General features: G+C 35.2%; 1 protein-coding gene across 1 annotated transcript in view; it reads left to right on the top strand.

The window, feature by feature from the left end:
* Window positions 1-15,473, top strand: part of CHDC2 (calponin homology domain containing 2) — a gene marked incomplete at its 3' end in the record, with an annotated part of 46,849 nt that extends 31,376 nt beyond the window's left edge. Inside the window, exons 12-13 of the mRNA XM_010287574.1 lie at window positions 14,956-15,053; window positions 15,357-15,473. Coding sequence (XP_010285876.1) covers window positions 14,956-15,053; window positions 15,357-15,473 — 215 coding nt within the window. The remainder of the gene's footprint in view (window positions 1-14,955; window positions 15,054-15,356) is intronic.
* Window positions 15,474-22,556: the final 7,083 nt, after the last annotated feature.

The raw sequence follows: 22,556 nt of genomic DNA, 5'->3' as shown, positions 1-22,556 counted from the left end.
CTCAGTAGGTTAATGTATTCATTTGTGCAGACCTGGTTGCAGATTTGGCTCTGGATCACAGGTGAAGATGAATTTTATAGTTACTGTGAGGGGACATTTACCTGCATTACAGTCTCTCTTATAATTTCACTTAATTATACTTTTCTGCTTTCAGAGAAAAGCAAGATTGTAATGAGAAGGCAGAGATTATATATGCTTTCTGTGCACGTGAAGTTATAGGTAGTGCCTTGCTATATCAACCTGTATATAGCTTTTTCGGTCATGACTTCTGTATTCTGTTTGCTAGAGGACACCAGAAATAGCTTGGTGTATGCACATGAGCATGCCCTTTTATTTTGCTTCTATTTCAATTTCTCTCACAAAACTAGATAAATGAGCATTGCTAAGGTTACAATAATTAAAAAAAAAGACAAATTTTGGACAAATTATGAATTTCATAATCTTAATCCTATACCTCTGCATTATAAAAGTTAACTGTGTGATCTTATACTGTTCCGTTCCACAGACGACCTGCCTCAATATCAATTTGAACCCTCTGTTTTAACCTTCACTTTCCTTTTACTTTTTTGCTTTTACTGCCTCAAAATGATTTGGTGTATGCTACTGTGCTATTCTTTCTGCTAAATGGGGCACAGGATCTAATAACAAAGGACACAGAAAAGACTGAGCTGCTCAATGCCTTCGCCTTGGTCTTTACTGGTAAGACTGGCACTGAGCAATCCCAGGCCCTCAAGGTGAGTGGGAAAGTCTGGAGCAAGGAAACTTTAGCCTTGGTGGATGAGGGTTGGATTAGGGAACACTTAAACAAATTGGACAAACACAAGTCCATGGTACCCGGTGGGATGCAACAACAAGTGCTGAGGGAGCTGGCCAATGTCATTGCGATGCCATACTCAGTAATCTTGGAAAGGTCAGGACAATCAGGGGGAAGTTTGGAAGATGTTTGGAAGACAGCAAATATCATTCCTATCTGAAAGAAGGAGGATCTGGGGAGCTATAGGCCAGTCAGCCTCATCTTGTTTCTTGGAATGGTGATGGAGTAAACAATCTTGGAAACCATTTCCAAACATATGAGGGACAAGAAATGGTTTGGGAGTAGTCAGTATGAATTTACCAAGGGGAAATCATGCTTGACAAACCTGATTGCCTTCAACGATGACATGACTAGTTCAGTGGAGAGGTAGACAGCAGTGGATGTTATCTCAACTCTGCCAAGGCTTTCAACAGCCTCCTGTAACATTCTCTTAAACAAACTGATGAAGTACATGCTAGATAAAAGGACAGTGAGGTGGTCTGAAATTAGTCTGAACTGCCAGGGTCAAAGGATTATGGTCAGTGGCACAAAGTCCAGCTGGAGGCTGGTCACCAGTAATGTACCTCAGGAGTCATTAGACGGAATTGTTTTTTTAAGATCATACACTGGAGAAGAACTTAGATATCTCAGCAGATTTAATATTCTGATATACCATTGGGCCTTTAAATTTTATGATGTTAAGGTTAATCATAAAATTTATACTTAGATATTGTGACATAAATTGTGTTAGCATTAAATTAAGCATTTTAACAGGCTTTTTCAGAGGAAGAGTTAAAAGTGTCATAAGGAAAAATGTCAGTCAAAGTATAGTAAATGTTCATGCAACTGAATTGAATGTTGTAAATATCAATTTTGTATGAGATTTTGTTATTATTTGCTTAATATCACTAGTTTTAAGGGAAGGATTAGTTCTTTTGTTCTTGCTACAGTCCAGATCAGACAGCAATTACCACTTTTTGCTTAACATTTATGTGTCTGCATATTATCATCCACTCTGCTTTGAGTAAAGAATTAGCCCTGACTAGTCCTATGTCTTGACCATGGAGCTGCTTTCAGCTCAAAATAGTCTGTTGGGTGCTTCATTCCTAATAAATAAATCCAGGGCACATTTCTCAGTCTTTCTTTTGATACCTAAGCTACTTAAAATGAAATGTGACAGTGAGCCAAGCCCAAGCTACTGCAGTGCAGAAAGGTTTTAAATACACATCTTTATTACTTCCATCTAAAGTTGACGATAATGATGTTATTCATCAGATTCTTCACTTGCAAGAATTGAGATCTCAATAACTTAGAGAGAACATTAGCAAGGGGTTTACTATCTCCACATTTTCTGCCCTTACTACTACTAAAAAATAAATATGTTTTAAAAGCAGCTTGGCATATGTTTTGGGAAGGCAGGCTTGTAATATGTCTTATTGACCATAAAGTGGAAAGCAATGTTGAAACTTGAGACCAAATGCTGTAAAAGTGCAAAGTGCAATTTTGCCTATTCTGCTGAGACCTTAATTATAAATGAAATAAAAGATTCAGTGCCCACTTAAGGCATTATATGGGCAATAGTAATGATAGGAGAGGAAGCCTGAATTATTTGTGTGTAATAAATTTTCATTTTACCTACTACCATTCCTTATCTTCGCATTTCTTTTTAATATTTCTCTCTGAAAGACTGACTACTAATAGTATGAAAAAATAAGAGCCAGGAAAAACCCTTAAAAAGTTGCGAGAGTATTGGAATGCCATAATTCAAAACCTGTACTTCCTAAACAGAAGAAATTTTTGCAAATTAGTGAATTAAATTGCCACTTGAGAAGCTGTATGACTCTTCCTTATTAATTATGATTCTCGCCATAGTGAAAAAGATAAACTATGTTTTGGGAAACAGAGGATTTTCTTTGAATGTATCCCAGGAAGATCTTGAAAAGAGTAGATAATTCTACATTTAATATAAAATTATTAGAGAATATGACAACCAGTAAATTGAACAATATCTGAACAATCAACCTAAGTCTGAGATGTAAGAGCTCTCTCCAGAGTTGATACATCTTCATTTTACTGGAAAATCTGCTTAAATGGAAATTCTGCTTAAGAGGAAAGAGAAGTGCTAATCCAGTGCCAATGTAGGTTTGTCTGACTATGTTAAGCATAGTAGCATCTCTCAAGAAGGAAAGGTTTGGTTTTGTTGTATTTTATTCACCTCACTGTAAGCCATGTCCAGGAAAGCAGGGTTCTATCACATGTAATGGTCATTTGGGAAGACAGACACCATAACTGCAAATGTTCCCCCCTTCCTTATTCTTCCCCCTGCTTCATATGCTGAGCATGATGTTGTATGGTATGGAATATCCCTTTGGTCAGTTGGAGTCAGCTCTCCCAGCTGTGTGCCCTCCCAATTTCTTGTGCCCCCCAGCCTAGTCACTGGTGGGGCTGTGTGAGAAGCAAAGTCTTGACTCTGTGTTAGCACTGCTCAACAATAATGAAAACGTTCTTGTATTATCAACACTGTTTTCATCACAAATCCAAAACATAGTCCCATACTAGCTACTATGAAGAAAATTAACTCTATCCCAGCCAAAACCAGCACAAGTTCATATGCAGTTGAGAAATATGCAAACTCCATGTTTAATTTACCTTTTTAGACTTTGGAGTAGATAAAAATATTTGGTTTGTACTGTTTTATTGTTTTATAGTGGCTGGTATTATGTAGCTTCAGGGAAATAAAAGCATGAAGGATAGTCCTTGGAGCCCTATATTGAAAAGATTCAGTGTTCATATTTGGAAAACTGTTAAAAAGATCTTTCAAAAAAAAGCCTTAACTGTTAGGCCTGCATGTATTTGCAGCCCTATGTACATGCATATATATATGAATACATATGTACATGTGTGTAGACATGTATGCAGCTACTATGAAGAAAATTTATGTATATATAAAACCGTGTATATGTATATATACATATCCTGACCCTCAAAAACCAAATTATCTAAATCAGAATAATCGAGTAAATATTTAGGAAGAGATTTTGTTTCCTTACTTGCAGTACACTTGGAGATGCCTAGACAGCTATTCTACTTTCAGCTAAAACAAGGTGCTTTGCAGTGTTTTTATGTTAATTGGAATAAATACATTTTCTGATTATTTGTGTAATTAATTGCTACTTCTGCAGTGCATACCAAGTATGTAGACTGAGTATGGTATTGCTATGGATTTAGTAAAACAGCTTCAGATATTTTGTGAGGAGGAAACTTATTTCAGTGTATGAAGATTGAAAAAGGTTCTGTTAATTCATTGTAAATATCAAACAGTGAATTTCATTGAGAACAATATTTAACTTTTTTTTTTTGACTAAATAAGATGATGCAAAGGTTATAGTATTCATTCTGAAGCCAATATAAAAGCCAGGTATGCTGTAATGAATTGCTGTGATTTATTGCATGTTAAATCAAAGTGATCTCTAAATGAAATGCCGTGATAAAAAAAATAGTTTTGAAGGTGACATTTTAATCTAGAGGCTTTTAGTACCAATCAGTGATTTTAAAATTAGTTCTCTTTAAAAATGGAAACTTTCTGTTGAAAAGCAACAAAATGGAGACTGGTATAAGGTAACACTATTCCTATGTGATGCATAAAAACCTAAGGAATTTGTTAATTTAAGAGATTATTTGGTATAAGGATCAGCAAAAATAAAACAGAACTATGTAGATAGTGAAATACGATTGGAAGATTTTATTAGGAGCAGAAAGGTAAATGTTCATGCCACAGGGTAAAAGCCTTCTGCAACAGATGGGAATAAACGAGACATATCCCCCGTATATCCGTTTTTCTGTCATTGCCCCATGTGGTGCTTCTTGAACTTCTCTGCTTAGAATTATTATGAATTGTCAGTGGTATTAAACTGATCTGTCCCTGATATTTCAGGAGGTTATTTCTTAGAAGGATAGTTACCAGTTTTGATGAGTAAGGGTTGTGACATCCTGTCTGAAGTAGGAACTGTAATTTGCTTACAAGTCTTTTATTAAAGACTTCTTGTTTTCCATGTTAAGATAAATGTAGCCTCACATGCTGTATGCGCTGAAGGTAGATACTTTACGATTCTGTTAATCCTAAGTACATTTTAGGAAAAACATAATAGCCTTTTTAAAAAAATATTCAAAGCCATATTTCCTCTAATCTTTCTTATGCTCTGTAATGTATACTTCAGTACCATCATTTTAAACCTTGTCCTGGTTCTAATGTCAGCACTTACTGAAAAGGTTATTGCTACATATTTCTTCTGTAAATGTTTGTATTATTCAGTACCAGATCTAAGCTATTGAAACAGGACTATAGGTGTTATTATAGCTATAGATTAGTTCCACCTCCAGAGATTTTCAGATCCCAGAATAGGAAGTTATTATATAATATTATAAATGGTTATTACTGCAGTAATTTACATTAAAAAGAACATACTGTGATAGTTTAAAGGTTTATCTAACTCAGTTTTCTCCCTCCAATAGACGATACTTAGAGATGAGTAACAGTGCAAACATATAGTGATACTTTATACATACTCTAAGACTTCCTGATTTGAAATTCAAGACTACTTGAGATAAAGGTGGTACTTCTGTAAGGTTATATTTGATTTTTATTCTGTGAATTTGTTTAATTGTGTTTTGAATCTGTGCAAACTTCTAGCATCACACCATTCTGAAGCAGTAAGCAGGTTTAAAATCTATATTGTATGTAAAATATTTTGTTTTGAGCTTGCTGCTTAATATGGCAATTTGGTACTTTCTTTACCGACAAATTTGTGTATTCCACTAAACTATGTAACAATAATGTCTGGTTCCCATTCTCAATGTCACGCCAACTTATATGGAATGCTGTCATATCACCACTCAGTTGTTCCTTTTCCTTTGTAGTTCCATAGTCTAATTTTTAGTTTCTTATAAAGTGCAGTTTCATACCTTTGATCATTAAAGGTCATCAGTTTCAAGATTTTTATGTGAATATATTAGGTTTATTTGGAAAGTCTTATAGAATATTAGCCTAACCCTATACATTTTTTCCTCTGTTTTTCAGTTACTCAGAATTTGAAAAAATTGCTTGTGGCTATATAACAGAAGATTTATAATGTGTGAAGACATCTGTTGTGCCTCCTTAGACATGTATCAGTTGATTTTGCAAGTGATAGCAAGAATTTAACTTCTTTATTGCTCGTGAAAACAGCAGAACATCTTCACAACAGAGTACTTTCTTTAAAGATTTATTGCGATTTTTACTTTTTTATATAAAATAACTCTTAAACTTAGTAGATTAAACCAAATTTGATCCTTTAAGAGTTTTAACATTTGGTATGAGACCATTTTGTTCTTTCTGGATGGTCGTCTTATCCAGATAATACCCATACATCATACTTCTGTGTTACAACTTTTTTTTCCTTTTCTATTGAAATTTTTCTTTTAACATCAATATTAATTTTTCATGGTCATTTTTTCCATAATGAAAGTAAGTGGTATGTGTGGTGGAAGAGTTGTTTAAGTTTAGCTTTTTTTGGGGAGGACTAAACAATGTTAGTCTACCAGAAAGAAGATCCTGATTTTGGCTTGCCAACCATTTTGTACATTTTTTTTTTGTGAGACTGATGCCAAAGAGTACCTTCGTGTATCTATTTAGAACAAGATTGGCTATTGTTTCTTCCTGATTTTCAGAAGAGGGGCCAACAGCTTTAAAGATTTCATCTTCACTGTTAGCAGTGGGATGTGTTAGCTATTCTGAAACAGTGACATATTTGACTTCATAACCATTGGTAACAATGGCTTCGGAGATTGCTGGGAGCTCTTGATCCAATTAGCCATTTTTCTGGGTTATTTCTTTCAATAAAAACATTACTATCTATCTTCAAAGAGATACTCTGTTACAAAAAAAAAAGAATTTTTTTTGGGTGAATATTTCTCTTTAAAATACTTCTCTTAAAACATCTTTTTCTACAGTTGGTGAGGGATAGAATAGTGTGTTATGGGAGGCATAAAGGCTGACTTCAAAACGTTGGAGGAACTGGAATAAGAGGGGATAGTGGAAAGTAAATTGTACATTTCTGATGTTTTGCAGCAGGTATAAACCAGTTTTAGTAAATCAGTGAGATAAAGCATAATGATGGATCAGTTAATAAAAGTGAAACTTGAAAGAGAACCCCACAATAAAGCACAGAAGATAGGAAAGGGAGAAAAAGAACAGAAATAATCTTTCATTATTTTGTGCAAGGACTAAACTGCCTATACCTGTAGTGCACTGGACAGGTATTTGGCTAGACTGTTATAAAAATCTATGAAAAAGGAGATTCCATGGTCCACTTTAGACAATATCTGCCAGTATTTCCCATGCATTTCCATTTGAAAGATTTTCCTATTGTCTAACCTAACCCAAAATTTCCCCGCTAAAGTCCATCCTTTCTCTTCTAAAGTGTGGTGTGTGGTGGATTTTCTGTGCTTTTCTCATAACTTTATACATATTTGTTAATTATTATGTTCTGCTTCAGTTACTCCCTCTCCTGCCTCTTGGCAAAACAGTGCCATTCCTTCAGTCTTTCTGTGTACTCACCTCATTTGTTTTCTGGTAAACTTTCCTAGTTGATCCATGTCTTTCTTGAAGTTTGGTGCCAATTACTGGGTTTGATACCAGGTGAGAATTGACTAGAACTGAAAGTATCAGTCTACCTGCTTAAAGATACAACTTCCGTATTTATGCATCCTAGCACAGTATTTGCTTTTTCTGCAACAGTATGAGATTTGCTGTTATCTCCAGCTTCTTTTCTGCAGAATTTCCATCTATCCCATTTTCCACCTGTACTTGTGTAATGGATTATTCTTAATTAAGTGTAGTACACTGCATGCATCATTATTGGATTTCATCCCATTTGTTTCAGATCATTACTCTAACTGTTCAAGAGCTTAAATTATAGTCCTTTCCTCATGAGTACTTGCAACCCATTCTTTCCAAAGTAAATTCTTTAACCTGCTTGATATTATCTCCAGATCGGGTTAAGGTAGCTTTATGCTATTTTCCAAGTTGCAAATTAAAAGATTGAATAGTATACAATCTTTGTGGACAGCTGATAGTTAGGCTTACTGTTTTTCAGTGAGTTTTGTGCTCCACCTACCAGTCCCTTTTTACTAGACTACCTTTTCCTTGCTGTCTTATCAGAAGGAAGGTGACCAAAATATTACTGAAGTTAAAATGTCTAGTATTTCACCATTGTCCACAGTATTTTTTACCTGTCAAATAGACAAAATTTGTCCTAGAGGAGTTTATGATGACTGTTGCTTGCTCTTCTGCCAACAAATAGGTTGTTTGTAATTTTTGTGTAGAGTTGTTATAGCTATTTCCTTGTTTATCTCCATTTGGAAAACAGTTTTCATATCCTGCAAAAAATCTGGAGGCTTCAAATCTAATCATACAAATGTAAAAACATTTATTTTTGTTTTAGTAAAACTAAGAGAGATTTTGGCAAAAAAGCACAGCAAAAACCTTGTAGCCTTGTGTCATATTGATTCATCAGGGGATGCTCTTTTCTTTCTCTTTGTGGGAGAAGAGAGGGAAAACATGTAAACCTGAAAGCATTCCCACATAAATTTTGGTTTTGACAAATCTGATTTTTCTACATTCAGGATAAATTAGAAGTGAGACTACGTATTAAGTAATTGATGTAAAATGTGTTTCAGGGACTTTTTAAAGACCATAAAATTTAAAAACCCAATGGATCTGGACCTTTGAAATAATAAAAAAAAATAATATATGGAAATGTATAATTACAGTGCTATGGCTTGTTCTTGCTTGTGCTATCTAGAAATGCTTCATGAAAAAAGAAAGCAGTGTGTCTTCAAGGGTTGGTTTAACCTGTCACAAGAAAGATGAGAACAATTCCATCACGATGCCATTACAAGTTAAAAATAAAATTGCTTATTAAAAATAAATAAATGCAGGAAATAAGTCCCAAATCACTGAATTGAGCATGAATGCTACTTCCTTCAGTGTTGAGTGGGATCCACAACCGAAACAAAACTACTCTCAGTTTAGATCACTTACAGAGGTCTCTTGCAGTATATTTTAGTTTTCCATAGCCATAGCAAATGCCTGAGTACACTATGTAAGAGTGACAGCACATCTACTCCAAGTTAATCCTGCTTGATTATTTTCTTTTATGAAGTATTTTCACCTATTGTCATGGGTGAGACAGAGTAAACGCCAGCCTGTGATGGATCAGGATACTGGGGTTTATTGAAAAAACAGCAAGATCATAGCTGTTATCCTATCTGATAATTTCACACACTCGGTTGATCCACACAGTGGTATGTTCACAATGTCTCAACTTCCCTCCCTGGCAGGGAGGTTGCTACTGGTCTGAGAATATCAGGTAAAAGTCACATCAATTCATGCTGTACCACTGCTCATACTTAGGTCTCAGGTGTCACTCTCCAAAGTCCCTGGGCAACCTCTGGCATTTGTCTCTATGCATCTCTCTGATCTTCTGGATCTTCTCCCACTTCTGAGATCTTTCCTCCAGTTAGGAACTTCTACACCTTCTTTCCAGTCCCCTGTTGTCTCTTCAAGACTGCTGCTTCTTTTTGGGAGTGCTTCTTTTTGGCCTCTTCTTTCCATAACTCCAGGTCCCCAGTTTTCCCAATCTAAATAGTCTATGTGCAGAAGCACAACTCATGATCAGCCTAATTGGTGCTTCTGACTCACGCCTCTTCAATAATGGGAGGATTCCGAACATGCCACTTTAGTCTAGTAATTCCCAAAATTTGCAGCCAGACCCTATGGGATGCAGCTGGCAAATAGAAGGAATTTGTTAAATTTTGGACAATTTCCTCTCCCCCATGCCCCCTCTATCCACACAGAGTTAACTGCTACCTGTTAGCATTCACGTTTTAAGCTATTTTTGGCCTACAACACACTGCAGTAAGTTTTTCATCATGACATTGGCTGAGAATCTTTATCTTAAAAGTCCATTAGTAATTTTTTTTTCCCCAAGAAGTACCAATACAAATGAAGTTTAATACATTTGTATGCTTCAAGGAAAATGGGGTACCCTGAGTAAGACTTCTGATTTCCATTGTTTATTTCTACTAAAACTGAGTAATTATATTTAAAAAATTAATTATTATACAGGGGTTAGCTGGCAGATTATCTGCTAGATTTGATATAGTTAGGAAAAATGCATTATGATTTCTGACTAATTTATTACAAGCATTTGAGTTAAGTAGCTTGACTGATAGTAGAAAGATGAACTGGAAAACAACAAAAAATACTTACAAAGTATTTAGTTAGTCAAAATGGGAAAATACTGCACTTCATGTTTTTTTTTAATTCATGCTCTGATTTACAGAGGCTACAAAGCTATAGCTCAATGAATGTTTTTTGAGTAATAGAGTTACCATGTTTCATTTCCATGGGCACAGACCTTTAAGTGGCTGCATGGTAAACCAGATTGGTGCAATCCAGATTAAAAAGTAAAGAAATGCTTTGCCCTTCTTTTTAAGCCAGCTTTGTTCCCACACCCACTTTGCTGCCACACAGACAATTCCACCAGCATGAAAGAAAGGATTAGTGGAGACAGAAGAAGGTACATAGGTACTAGGAACAACTGGTATTGCTCAAGTGCGCTTAAGTAATATTCCTACCAGAGGCCTAAATGGTACACTTAAAGTAAGATTTAAAGTAAAAAGAGGATTAACAATAAAGTTTACTTTTTGATCAAAGCAAAGGCTGAGCAAATCAATCTAGATGATTAATAAGAAGAACAGTTCAATATTGGATGTAATTTAAAATGAAAGCAGTTTTTGTTAATCTTGAGAAGTTAAAAATAAAAAAGTGGAAATGGCAATTTATTAAAAATAGGAAAACTATGTGCTGAGAGTGAGGCTGAGTTCTATTAATAATAAAAAAAAAAGAAACATTATTGAATTTTATAGGTCCCACCTATGATCAATAATATGATGGATTTATATTAGAAAGACTAACTTTTTAGGAAGAAAATAAGCTTTTAAAAGTATATTTTGCTGTTTATAAAGTAATTGTTTTTGCAGTGACTGCATTAGATATTTTTGAGATAACCGCAAGCAATTTACCAAGGAGTTGGGATGAAAATAATGTCTCCTACTGTAGACATTTGTAAAATGTCGGTCTGAATTTAGATGTTGTCCCAATTTAGATGTTGAAGCCCATATTTGCTGTGTTCTGTTCATGACATAGGTAACAAGAAGATGTTACATATCCAGTCAGACTTCACATTTGGTACTTTGCCTTCCAGAATTATCAAGGACCCTTAAACTTTAATTTTTTTTCTTGGAAAAAAATTGTTTCAGTTAATAGGAAAAAAAAAAATTCTGACACAGAGAAATGTTTTCTTTATGAATTTACAAATGAATGTTTTAATTTTTATTTGAAAGGTTACAGAAAATGAAATTTTCATTCTAATCCTCTTTTAAATACTGTTTCTTGATTTTTTTAAAGGAACGTACATTTAATGAATATTTTGAATAGTGTGTAATTGATTTAGTTTTGTTTCTGTTCATATTAATGAAACAAAAACAATAAAAAGCATAATTTTAAGTCTAAATTGAATTAAAACTTTCTTCAGAAAGGGAAATTTTTTAGATAGTAATTTGAAATAACTTTTTTTAATGTTCTAGAAGAAACTTGCTGTTTTCTCTAAAAGGGAAGGGAGAGTTTGTCTCTCTTTTTAAGCCAGTTATTTTATTTAAGCTATTAAATCTTATATTTTAATAATGAAAATGGAACAAAATAACACTTAAGGGCCTTCCAGAAGAAAAGAGACTGTTTAAGAAACAATGTAATTATTAATATAATTAATATATATGCTAATATATTAGTATATTTTATATGATGATTCATTTATAGTAAGATTTCCATCTATCTTCTGATATGGTGAATAGGTTTTGGCGGGGAGAGAAGGGGAAGATGTTGGCTAAGGTTATACCTGTTCAGATCCAAGATCTTACTGTTGTGAAAGCCGTCGTGTTGAATGTAATTAGATGTATAAACAGAGAATGGTGGGAAGAGACTGAATAGTGTGAAGAGGCAGAGCATTGCAGGTAGAGGTGTGGGCAGCAGCAGCCATCAGCTTTCAAACTCATTGACCTGCTGATCTTTTCTTTCATTTGTAATAATGTTTGAAGTCACTTTACAACATAAATAGGAAAAAATAAGGGATTTTGGACTAAACATCACCACACTGAAGAAGTGGCAAACTAAAATCGTTATCAATGTCACAAAGTTAAGCTCACGAATTTACATGCCTTTGTTGATAAGCTTGTACAGCATCTGCCCCTATTCTTTCTTTCTAGACCTCTATGAATATGCTTAAGTATCTTCAAATAGTTGATGTGAAGTGATAGACATTTAAGTATTTCAGGTGCTGAGGCATCTGTATTTTGTAAATGAACAAAAGAATCATGAAAGACAGATTTTGGATATTAGAAAAAATTTCTTCACTGAGAGGGTGGTCAGGCATTGGAACAGGCTGCCCAGGGAGGTGGTGGAGTCGCCATCTCTGGAAGTGTTCAAAAAACGTGTGGATGTGGCGCTTCAGGACATGGTCTAGGGGACATGGTGGCGCTGGATTAATGGTTGGACTTGATGATCTTGAAGGTCCTTTCCAACCTAGTGATTCTGTGATTCTGTGATTTGGTTTTTGAATAGTTTATCTCTTAAATTTAGTCTGAAGAATAATGTTTACAGCACCTTAGAACAATTTTATAAACTTACAACTAATGTCTTTGATATAAATGAGGAGTTCCACAACCAAATTTATACCTGTAGCTGATACTAGCTACTTGTTTGCAAATTTGATTTAAATGTACTTCTTTGGGAACCAGTTGAAGTTACTTGAGCTGATGTTGATAAATTATGATGTGACATTAGCAGCAGCATTTCTAGCTACTTTTTCCCTGTCACTAATTACAATCTTGCAATCGCACTTAATATCAAACAAAAGTAGGTAGGTAAAGGCAATTGAGGAGGAATAGACTCAAGTAAAAGAAATGCTAGTAAAAGAAAACCATTTTGAAGATTCATAGCCACTTATAACCACTCCACTACATGGAGTGGTTACCACTGTTTCTGTTTAAGATCAGGATTTCTTTTTCCAGTTTGGATGTTTTTTGGATTTATGACCTGGCTTTTGGACAATAACTTGGCTGGTTACATAAGCCTGGCTGACATCTAAAGGTACATAGGAGTGAATAAGATTACCTTAAGAAATTTAATTTACAATATACAACAGCCTACTTTCTTTCTTAGTCAGTGTGGTTTTGATAGTTGTTGTTAATAGGGTATATAATATACCCAGAAATACTGTCTCAATTTTAAAACCCTTAGTAACATTCATTGAAGTGTTACATCTATAGCATAGTGTCATCTAATTTGTGAGAGCAAAAGATTCAGCATTCTTGACCACTAAATGAGACCATTGTATTCCAAATGCATAGATAATCTATCCTTTACTCTTTCTTGAACTTTCATTTAGTTTATAGTATTCCTCTTGTAAAGATAGAAACCTTTAAAATATACACAATTTGTGCCCCTGCTTTCATGTGTTTGGTCTTGCAGAATGAAGATCTTAATAAGGACAGACATGAAATAAAGGTCTGAAATGTGTAACCTGATGAAACATTTTATGCTTCTGTTCTTTTAAATTATTTCCATGTAAAGTACTGATGTCTCCAAATTGTTCTTTTTCTAATGAAGATAGTGGACTGTTCTGAACATTGTTACATTATTATCATAACAGTTCAGTGTTACAATTTTTTAAAATCTTTTAATGGCAACATTTTTGAAAGAAAAGATCATTTCTTCATATTATAATGTTAAGATGTTTATATGTTCATAATATATAGGAGATTTTTAATAATCTCATATTCTGTACCATATCATTGGGTTTTTTTCAATCTAGGAAGATTTAAACTTGGTAAACAATATGGTGTCTGGATGTATAGTGAAGTAAAACCTATATGATTTTTCTTATATGAGAAAGCATGATCCCAGTCTATCTGAAAACCTTGCCAGTGGCTGAAGTCCAAAGTGTTCCCTAAATTCGGGAGCTTGGACCTGAGACAGTAACGAAAACAAAGAAAATTAAGCAATAGGTATTTTTGCAATAGAAATTGAAAGGAACTGCAAATAACACAACAGAGAAGGCATGACTCAGAACTTGCATATTTGTGACCAGATTGCTCTCCTTAAAAAACGATCAGCTTCTATGTGTTCATGCTTCACAAAGTGCATATTATCTGGAGTGCAAAGTAGTGGTAATTGGGTATAGAAGTGATTTAAGACATTTAGTTATTGTTATGTCAGTAACTTTTTTTAAAGAATATCTCAGGTTGAGAGTTTTCAAATGATCTATTTGAAAATATTCTTCCTTTGGTTTATTACGACACTTAAGAAGAAAAGTCTGTTGTTCAAATGCTGTGTTAAATATTTAAGATATGGAATGTTTCAAATAAGAAATACTAATAAATAAACAAACAATATTTACTTTCTTAATAATCAGTTTTATTTTACATAAAAACATTAGAAATATAAAAAACCTTGTGAGGCATAGGCATTTATAACACAGTTGTAGTAGTAGTGATCTATGCTGCAGGAATTGAGCTGTTAGCTTTCATTTATATTGCATTTGTGCCAAATAAATTAATATGACCTTAAAGAAAATTAATAACCTTTTTCTTCTTACGTGCTTAAACATTGCAACTTTAAAGGATTCATGCGTATTTTCATGGGTTTCAGTAGCCCTATGAATGTTAGGCATATAAAAATAAAAACAATTTACATGTTTAGGTTCCTAATCTGTGAGGTTAAGTTTAGTTTACCTGCTTTCCCTTCCATTGTGGTGAATACTATTACATGCTGTACCAGGGTGTGTGAATAATAGTTACAATATTCTAGGTGAGATTCTTCATGTTTTCAAGCAATCGCTCTGGAAAAGAATTATGCCTGGGAAATTCTACATGTGAACAGATGTTTCCTTTTTCTGTTCTTTCCTCTAGTCCGTCATTTCAAATAGTCATCATACCTATCTAGAATAAAATTCGCCATCTCAGGGGTGAAGAGTCTAATTCACCTTGCTCTGTTTTTAAATCAGGTGAAGTACCACCAAAGAGATGGATAGTAAATTTTGACAGAGATCTTCTGGATGGTCTGGTACTGGCAGCACAGCTGGCAGCTTATTGTCCATATTTGGTAAGGACTTTTCTTAATATTATGTGCGTTTTATACAGTTTATTAATGTAAGTGGGTTTATTCAGGCCTTATTTTCCTTTGGAACTGTTGGCTTATGTGATTTTTAAAAAGAAAAAAACCCCCAATGTTTAGCAACTATAGAGTGATTTTTTAATTCTTAATTTTTCTTTTCTCTGGGTATGTTCTTAATAGGGAATTTTAGCTCAAAATTTAGATCTTATGGATTGCTGAAAGAGTGAAAATACAATCATAGTAATTTTGCTTAATGGAAGATAATGAGTTTGATTTCTCTGTCTTCTCTAGATTGCTACTCACTTTGTAAGGATGTATACTAATCCGAGAACTCCTGAACAGTTTCTGCACAATGGTTTGATACTTGTGAATGCTATGCATGCTGTCAGTCTGGCTATAGACCTAAAGGTAAATGATTTTATACTAGCAGTTCTTATATACTTTTAATTTTATTTTTCTACTTTTATAATAGTAATATTGTACATCAAATTAAGGTGAGATTTTAGTGAAGCAGTTATGTTTTGTGATGTGCTACTGTATAATGGACACCAAAATACTGCTTCTGTCCCGCTGTACTCAGCACTGATGAGGCCACATCTCAAATACTGTGTTCAGTTTTGGGCCCCTCACTACAAGAAAGACGTTTGAGGTACTAGAGCACATCCAAAGAAGGGCAGCAAAGCTGGTGAAGGGTAAAGAGCACAAGCTTTATGAGGAGTGGCTGAGGGAACTGGGGTTGTTTAGCCTGGAGAAAAGGAGGCTGAGGGGAGACCTTATTACTCTCCACAACTACCTGAAAGGAGGTTGTAGTGAGGTGGATGTCAATCTCTTCTGCCAAGTAACAAGGGATAAGACAAGAGGAAATGGCCTCAAGTTGTGCCAGGGGAGGTTTAGATTGGCTATTAGGACAAATTTGTTCACTGAAAGGGTTGTCAAGCATTGGAACAGGCTGCTCAGAGAAGTGGTGGAGTCACCATCCCTGGAGGTACTTAAAAGACCTGTAGACGTGGTGCTTAGGAACATGGTTTAGTGGTGGACTTGGCAGTGCTAGGTTGACAGCTGGACTTGATCTTAAAGGTCTTTTCCAACCTAAATGATTCTATGATTCTACATAAATACACCTAATTGCAAGTAATTTTCATAATTCCTTGCTTTGTAGAATTGCATAGATACAATTAGATGAACATAAGATTAATTCAGCTCAGATTCTAGCATTGTAAATCACACAATGAAAACCTGAGTGGAATTTATTATTAACATTCTAAGGCAATTTAGAAAAGATATATTTAAGAACAAGCATCATGCACTTAAACATAAAAAGGAGTGGTAAAAAATTATATGAATATCTGGTGACACTTACGTGTATTTATCTAATCATGAAGGCCCATGAGGGTTCTGTCCCAGATTTGATGCATGCAGATGTAGCTTTGGACTGCTGGTGAGAATAACACTGTAGCCTTCTGACATCCTTTTTTGGGAGGAATATGATGATGATGTTAGTTTCTTCTTCAATCTAGGATCTGCCTGGGATAATTTTTATATGTTTAGTAACATGCTTTACACCTCTGTCTTTTTTCATTGGCTTACAGCTCCAAATTTTCTACATGTGGTGCCCTTTACATATGTTAGATATTATTTCTGTATTCTTTTTATTGCTCCTAAAACCAGTTTTCTCCTGCTGCAGTCTGCATTTCTTTAACTGACCATTTGTGAATCTGTTATAGCTGTGGGTTCTACTAGTACCATACAAAGATAAAAGTAAACCAAATTAGTCACAGAGGCCTGATCAATTAAAAAAGTTGCTGTCGCAGCTAAACCAAGTAAAACAAAGCTCTACAAGCTGGTCAACAAGTCTTCAGACAGAGAAGGCTTGTCAAACCCCTGTGCTGAGGCACTGTAAATTCAATACAAAGCTTGTGGCCTGTTAATAGCAATGACAAGGCTGTATTAACAGGTTACATGCTTACAGGGATTCATGATCTTATCTTCCATGTGCTGGTTGTGTGGTTTAGTTACTGAACTATTACCTATTTAAAATAGCAGATTCCCTCTTATTTTCCTTTTCTCCTTTGCTCCCTGAGACATTAAAACCCTTGTCCTTTACCAAAAGTAGTAAAAACTGTTTAAGGTCACATCTTTCTCTTAAGAATTTGCAGAGTGCTGCAGCTTCTATCATGAGCAAAGTGAACATGAGGGACTGTGATGAGCTGGGGTGGACATGGAGTGCATTGGGCTGGCTAGAAGACCAGAAGAGAATACAGTAGAATAGACATAGCATTTGTTGGTGTATGAGGAAACTTTCCAAAGGAATTAATAGTATTAGGAATCAGAGGCAGAGATGTGGTGTGAACAAAGTAGTAAGAAAGGAAGCTCAGTTACAACTTTTTTCCCCCTTTCCATTCAATTGTGTTATGATTACAGGGGAAAAATTAACCGTGCTATTTCCAGTTGTATCTGGAAAGCTACTGTCTTGCTCCTTGTGGCTTGGCTATGACAGGCTAAACCAAGAAAATCTAGTCTTTCGTATACTTGTGATTGACAGGAAGCGTAAAAAGATAATCTAGGTATAATCCTCAAAATGAAGGCATATTTTGCCTCAGCTTTTAACAAGAAAAATAGGCTGTTCAGCACATGAAAGCAGAGCCTGGATGCCGGATATGCAATAGGAGTTATCATCATTAAAGGTCGAAGCAGAACTCCAGGACATTTTCCTTAACGCACTTAATGTGTTTTAAGACTACAATATCTACAATGCTACAATATTATTAGTTCAGCATATTTTTGAGATATTGTTATTTTTATAGATGGGAAAGTCCATCTCCATAGACACTAGGAATTTAAACAAAGCTATGTAATTAGTCAACACCAGAAAAAGGAACAGATCTTGGATCTTCAAGGTCTGTATTTTAATTCTACATGTTCTACAAACAAAATATTGTGTGAAGTAAAAAAACCCGCAGAAAGTAAAGAGTACTTTTTACATAAATACATTGAAATTCATATATGCTTTTCTAAGACTACTGTGGAAATTTCTTAAGTTCTTGATGCTCAGCAATAAAAGCAACAAAATACATTATTCCTGTTGCTGAGCTTTCCTATTTTGGGATTTTTCTGACAGTTTTGTCTCAAAAATTTAGCAGGCTGAAATGTTCCAACAGTATTAGCAAAGTTGTTGACTATCAGGCAATCACTGCTTCTGAACTTTCAGGACAGCTTTGCATTAATTAATGCAAGGATGGTAGTGACAGCACAAGCCAAGACATGTATTAGGTCTGGAATAGATGGCCCTTTCAATCACTTTAAAAATCTAAGATTCTGTAATAATAAAGTTTAACTGTCTGGAAGACTTCAGCTGCAAGTTTAAATGATACCTCTAATGAGTTCAAGGCCTTTAAATCCTCTTAAAGATTAAGGTATAGGCTTAAGATGGAGTACTTTGGGCAATAAATTCTTTGTTTCCACTTTCTAATTGTGACCAACAGTTCAATCCTGGAGTATTAATGGTGTCTTTCTATGTATTTTTCCTTTGTGTTTGATATTTTTAAGTTCTAAAACTCTTTGATTTGAGGAAGATCCAACTGAAATCTCAAAATAAAGGATTGCGAGGTAGCATGGTGGATAACAGCGATATAGAGGGAATGTACGTGATAAGAATAGATTAGGAGAGAAGAAGCAGTGTTTGGGGATAGCCAATAGAGGAACTCAATTTGCTACAGACTGATTTAAAATTGGGGCCAACAACACTGACATTGGTATTTGAGACCAAGTAAAAGGGAGGATATTTTCAAACAAGCTATGCAAGATGTTGTGAGTAAAGTCAGAGAGTGTTAAGAAACTGAAAATTAATGTGGCTAATCCGTTGAAATGAAGGGAGGAATTCAACATTGTTGTGGAGTAGAAAGCAGCGAAACTGGGCAATAACATGGCCATATGAACAAGAAAGGTAGGTAGATGGTAACCCCAACTTGAGTCTGAAATGAAGGAGAGAAAGAAGATGCACAGAATTTTTGAATTTCCAGTATATGTAAGAATTTTTCCTTGAGGTACACTACAGATTATTGTATGCATTTAGGAAGGTACCTTTCTGGCTGTCACGTAATGTTTCAAGTCATACTTTTATTGTAATCTTCTCTAAAAATGATTAACACTTTTTTGTCTTCAGTTTCCTGTACTTTAGTAAGGAGCTATTAGCTTGGTAAATATGGCAATTTCTTGACAAGAATCTGTTTAAGAAAAAGATTTCTTTCTTAATTCTTAGTTATTTGACTAAAATTTGTGTGATACTGCATATAAACAGATAAAACTCTGTATCTGTCTATCCACCAGTGTATAATACAAATGCAAATACCTTGGCTTGCCTGAGATAGGAATCTAATATTGATATGAAGTCTTAAATTCAGAAAATAGTCGAGAGAAGAAATTAAAAATCACTTTTATTTGTTAGAATAGCAATTGTCTTCTCATATGTATCTTTCCTAGGGTATTCTGGAAAAATACTTGAAGAAAGTTGTAAAGGTCTGAATCTTCCTAAGCATCCTTATAAAAGTGGATGCAAAAACTGTTTGCTTTGATCTGTAAGCCTGATAAATCAGGGCATTAGATAAAGAACATTTCGCTGGAATTCAGCTTTATTGATAATACTGTGCAAAAGATTTGATACTGTCCCACACAACATTCTTGTCTCTAAAAGGGAGAGACATGGATTTGATGCATGGACCAGGATATCAGTGGATAAGGAGTTGGTTGGATGGTCACACTCAAAGAGTTGCAGTCAATGGCTCAATGCCCAGGGGGACACGAGTGATGAGTGGTATGCCTCAAAGGTTGTATGGGGACCAGTATGATTTAACATCTTTGTCAGGGATGTGGACAGTGGGATTGAGTGCACCCTCAGCAAGTTTGTGGATGACACCAAGCTGTGTGATGTGGTTCATACTCTAGAAGGAAGGAATGACATCCAGAGGGACCCTGACAGGCCAGAAAGGTGGGTGCATGTGAACTTCATGAAGTTCAACAAGGCCAAATGTAAGGTCCTGCACCTGGGTTGGGGCAATCCCAAACACAGATAGAGGCTGGGCAATAAATGGATTGAGAGCACCCCTGTGGAGAAGGAATTCGGGGTATTGATGGATGAAAAACTGAATATGAGCCGGCAATGTGTGCTGGCAGCCCAGAAAGCCAACCAACCTGGGCTGCATCAAAAGAAGTGTGAACAGCAAGTCAAGGGAGGTGATTCTCCCCCTCTACTTGGCTCTCATGAGACCCCACCTGGAGTACTGTGTTCCACTCTGGGGTCCCCAGGAAAAGAAAGACGTGGATCTGCTTGAGTGGGTCCAGCCATGAAGATGATCAGGGGGCTGGAGCACCTCTCCTATGAAGACAGGCTGAGAGAGTTGGGATTGTTTAGCCTAGAGAAGAGAAGGCTCCGGGGAAACCTTATTGCAGTCTTCCAGTAAGAAAGATGTGGAGAGACTCTTTCTCAGGGAGTGCAATGATAGGGTGAGGGGTAACAGTTTTAAACTGAAAGAGAGTAGATTTAGATTAGATATTAGGAAGAAATTCTTTATGGTGAGGGTGGGGAGACACTGGAGCAGGTTGCCCAGTAAAGTTTTGGAAGCCCGCTCCCTGAATGTGTTCAGGGCCAGGCTGATTGAGGTTTTGAGCAACCTGATCAAGTAGAAGGTATTGCTGCCTATGGCAGGGTCAGTGGAACTAGATGGACTTTAAGGGCCCTTCCAATCTAAACCATTCTATGATTTTGTTCTGTGATTCTACGATTCACTGGCATGATAAGATCTATGGAAACATATGCAATTGCAACAGACATGTGATCTGTTCAGGCATGTCTAGTTTTAAGTTCCCCTAGATAACACACTTGGGCACCCCATAAACATGTTGTGGAAATGAAAGAAAAGGAAACGTATGTTTCAAAATTGGTGGTGCTTTTTATTTCTGTCAGAACAACTGAAAATTACTTGGACCTGATAATGGTCTCATGTGGGATAATTCTAAAGAGAAACTGAATATGTCTGGGATAGACTTTATCAGTTTTTTAAAAAGGATATTCATAGGTATATGCGTTACAAACATACAAAAATACAGACTTTTAGGCTTTATTTAGACACTAGAATGACTACTTGATCTTTTTTCCAGACTGGCTGACTGTTCTATTCTAACATTGACTTCCAGCTTATTGAAAACTTGGCTGCTGCACTTGTATAAGCAAAGCCTATATAAACTTAGGAACCTCCTTTTTTTTCCCCAACAACATTGTTTCCTAGACATATACCTTTTAAGTTCAATGTTTAAGCCCTGCAAATCTCAAAGTAACTAATAAAGATTAATGTATGGCTTACTGTTTCTGAAATTTAGTATTGTATTTTTATTACCTTCTGTTTGTTTAATACATTTTCTGTAATTTTCAATAGTAATTTGCAATTGTTAGTTTAAATTGGTGACCTAGGCAACATTTCATGGCCACTGATTCCAAGCATTTTTTATTTTTCAGTTATTTGTGTCCTGCTAGAAGCTGTTCTTTTGCATAGGATGTCTCTTTTTATCATTGCGTTGGAGGTTTTGTAGTGGGAAAAACCTTCTTGCATGATTTTTGCTTATGTTGATTTTTGCTTAGTTTGCTTCATTATAATAGTCAACTAATACTTACATGTTCAGAAAAAGTGAGTCTGTTATTGCCACAAGAAGTGGTTCAGTGATCTACTCCTTCCTGATATTTTCTAATAAATTTTTTCTCTCCTCTTTTCTGTCTGTCAGAACTTTGGCTTATACTTCCTGTTATTATTTTGGATTTAAAACACCCCGATTTATTTTTTCTTTTCCTTTTACAGCAAGATAGATTAATATTTGTCTGTAATATATTCTATTCTCAGTATCAATGCACAACACTGCTATGCTAATAGAACAGAACTGCCAGCATTTTCTAAATATCGTGGAATGACTTAGAGGCAGTTAACGCCATTTAATTTTTGCATTAAGTTATAAACTTATTTTCATAAAATCAAGAGGCATTATTTGTAAGCAGTTACAAACTGTTTTCTGAGCAGTAGTACCAGCAATACTAAAGACCAGGCTTTAGCAATATACAGGTGATTGAAAATGTGGAGAGTTGGTTATGTAATTATCAGCACAGAGCTGTTGGTGTTATAACAGTTAATTAAGTTTGTTTTCGCAATAGAACCAATCTACTAGCCTTTGAATTTCTTGTCCAGTTTTGCTATAGTCCTAACTTGGATTACTTAGAATTTGAGGTATAATAATGTATCCAGTTTGTCAGCTTCAGCATTTTCTTTAACTAGGCAACGTTAAGAGCACAAATAAAAAGCTAACAAGCAAGCACCCAGCTCTTCAAGAAATGTGAGAGGCTTTTTCATATTTTGAGAAACTTTGTTATGGATACAATTTAGGGCATAAATCTGTTAAACTTTATTAAGTGCTATTGTTTGCTAACAAAGATTTTGTTAAAGCAAATAATAT

Source organism: Phaethon lepturus, unplaced genomic scaffold, assembly GCF_000687285.1.
Source record: "Phaethon lepturus isolate BGI_N335 unplaced genomic scaffold, ASM68728v1 scaffold325, whole genome shotgun sequence".
Classification (NCBI taxonomy): domain Eukaryota; kingdom Metazoa; phylum Chordata; class Aves; order Phaethontiformes; family Phaethontidae; genus Phaethon; species Phaethon lepturus.
Note: the sequence above shows the minus strand (reverse complement) of the source record. Positions and strands in the feature narration are given on the sequence as shown.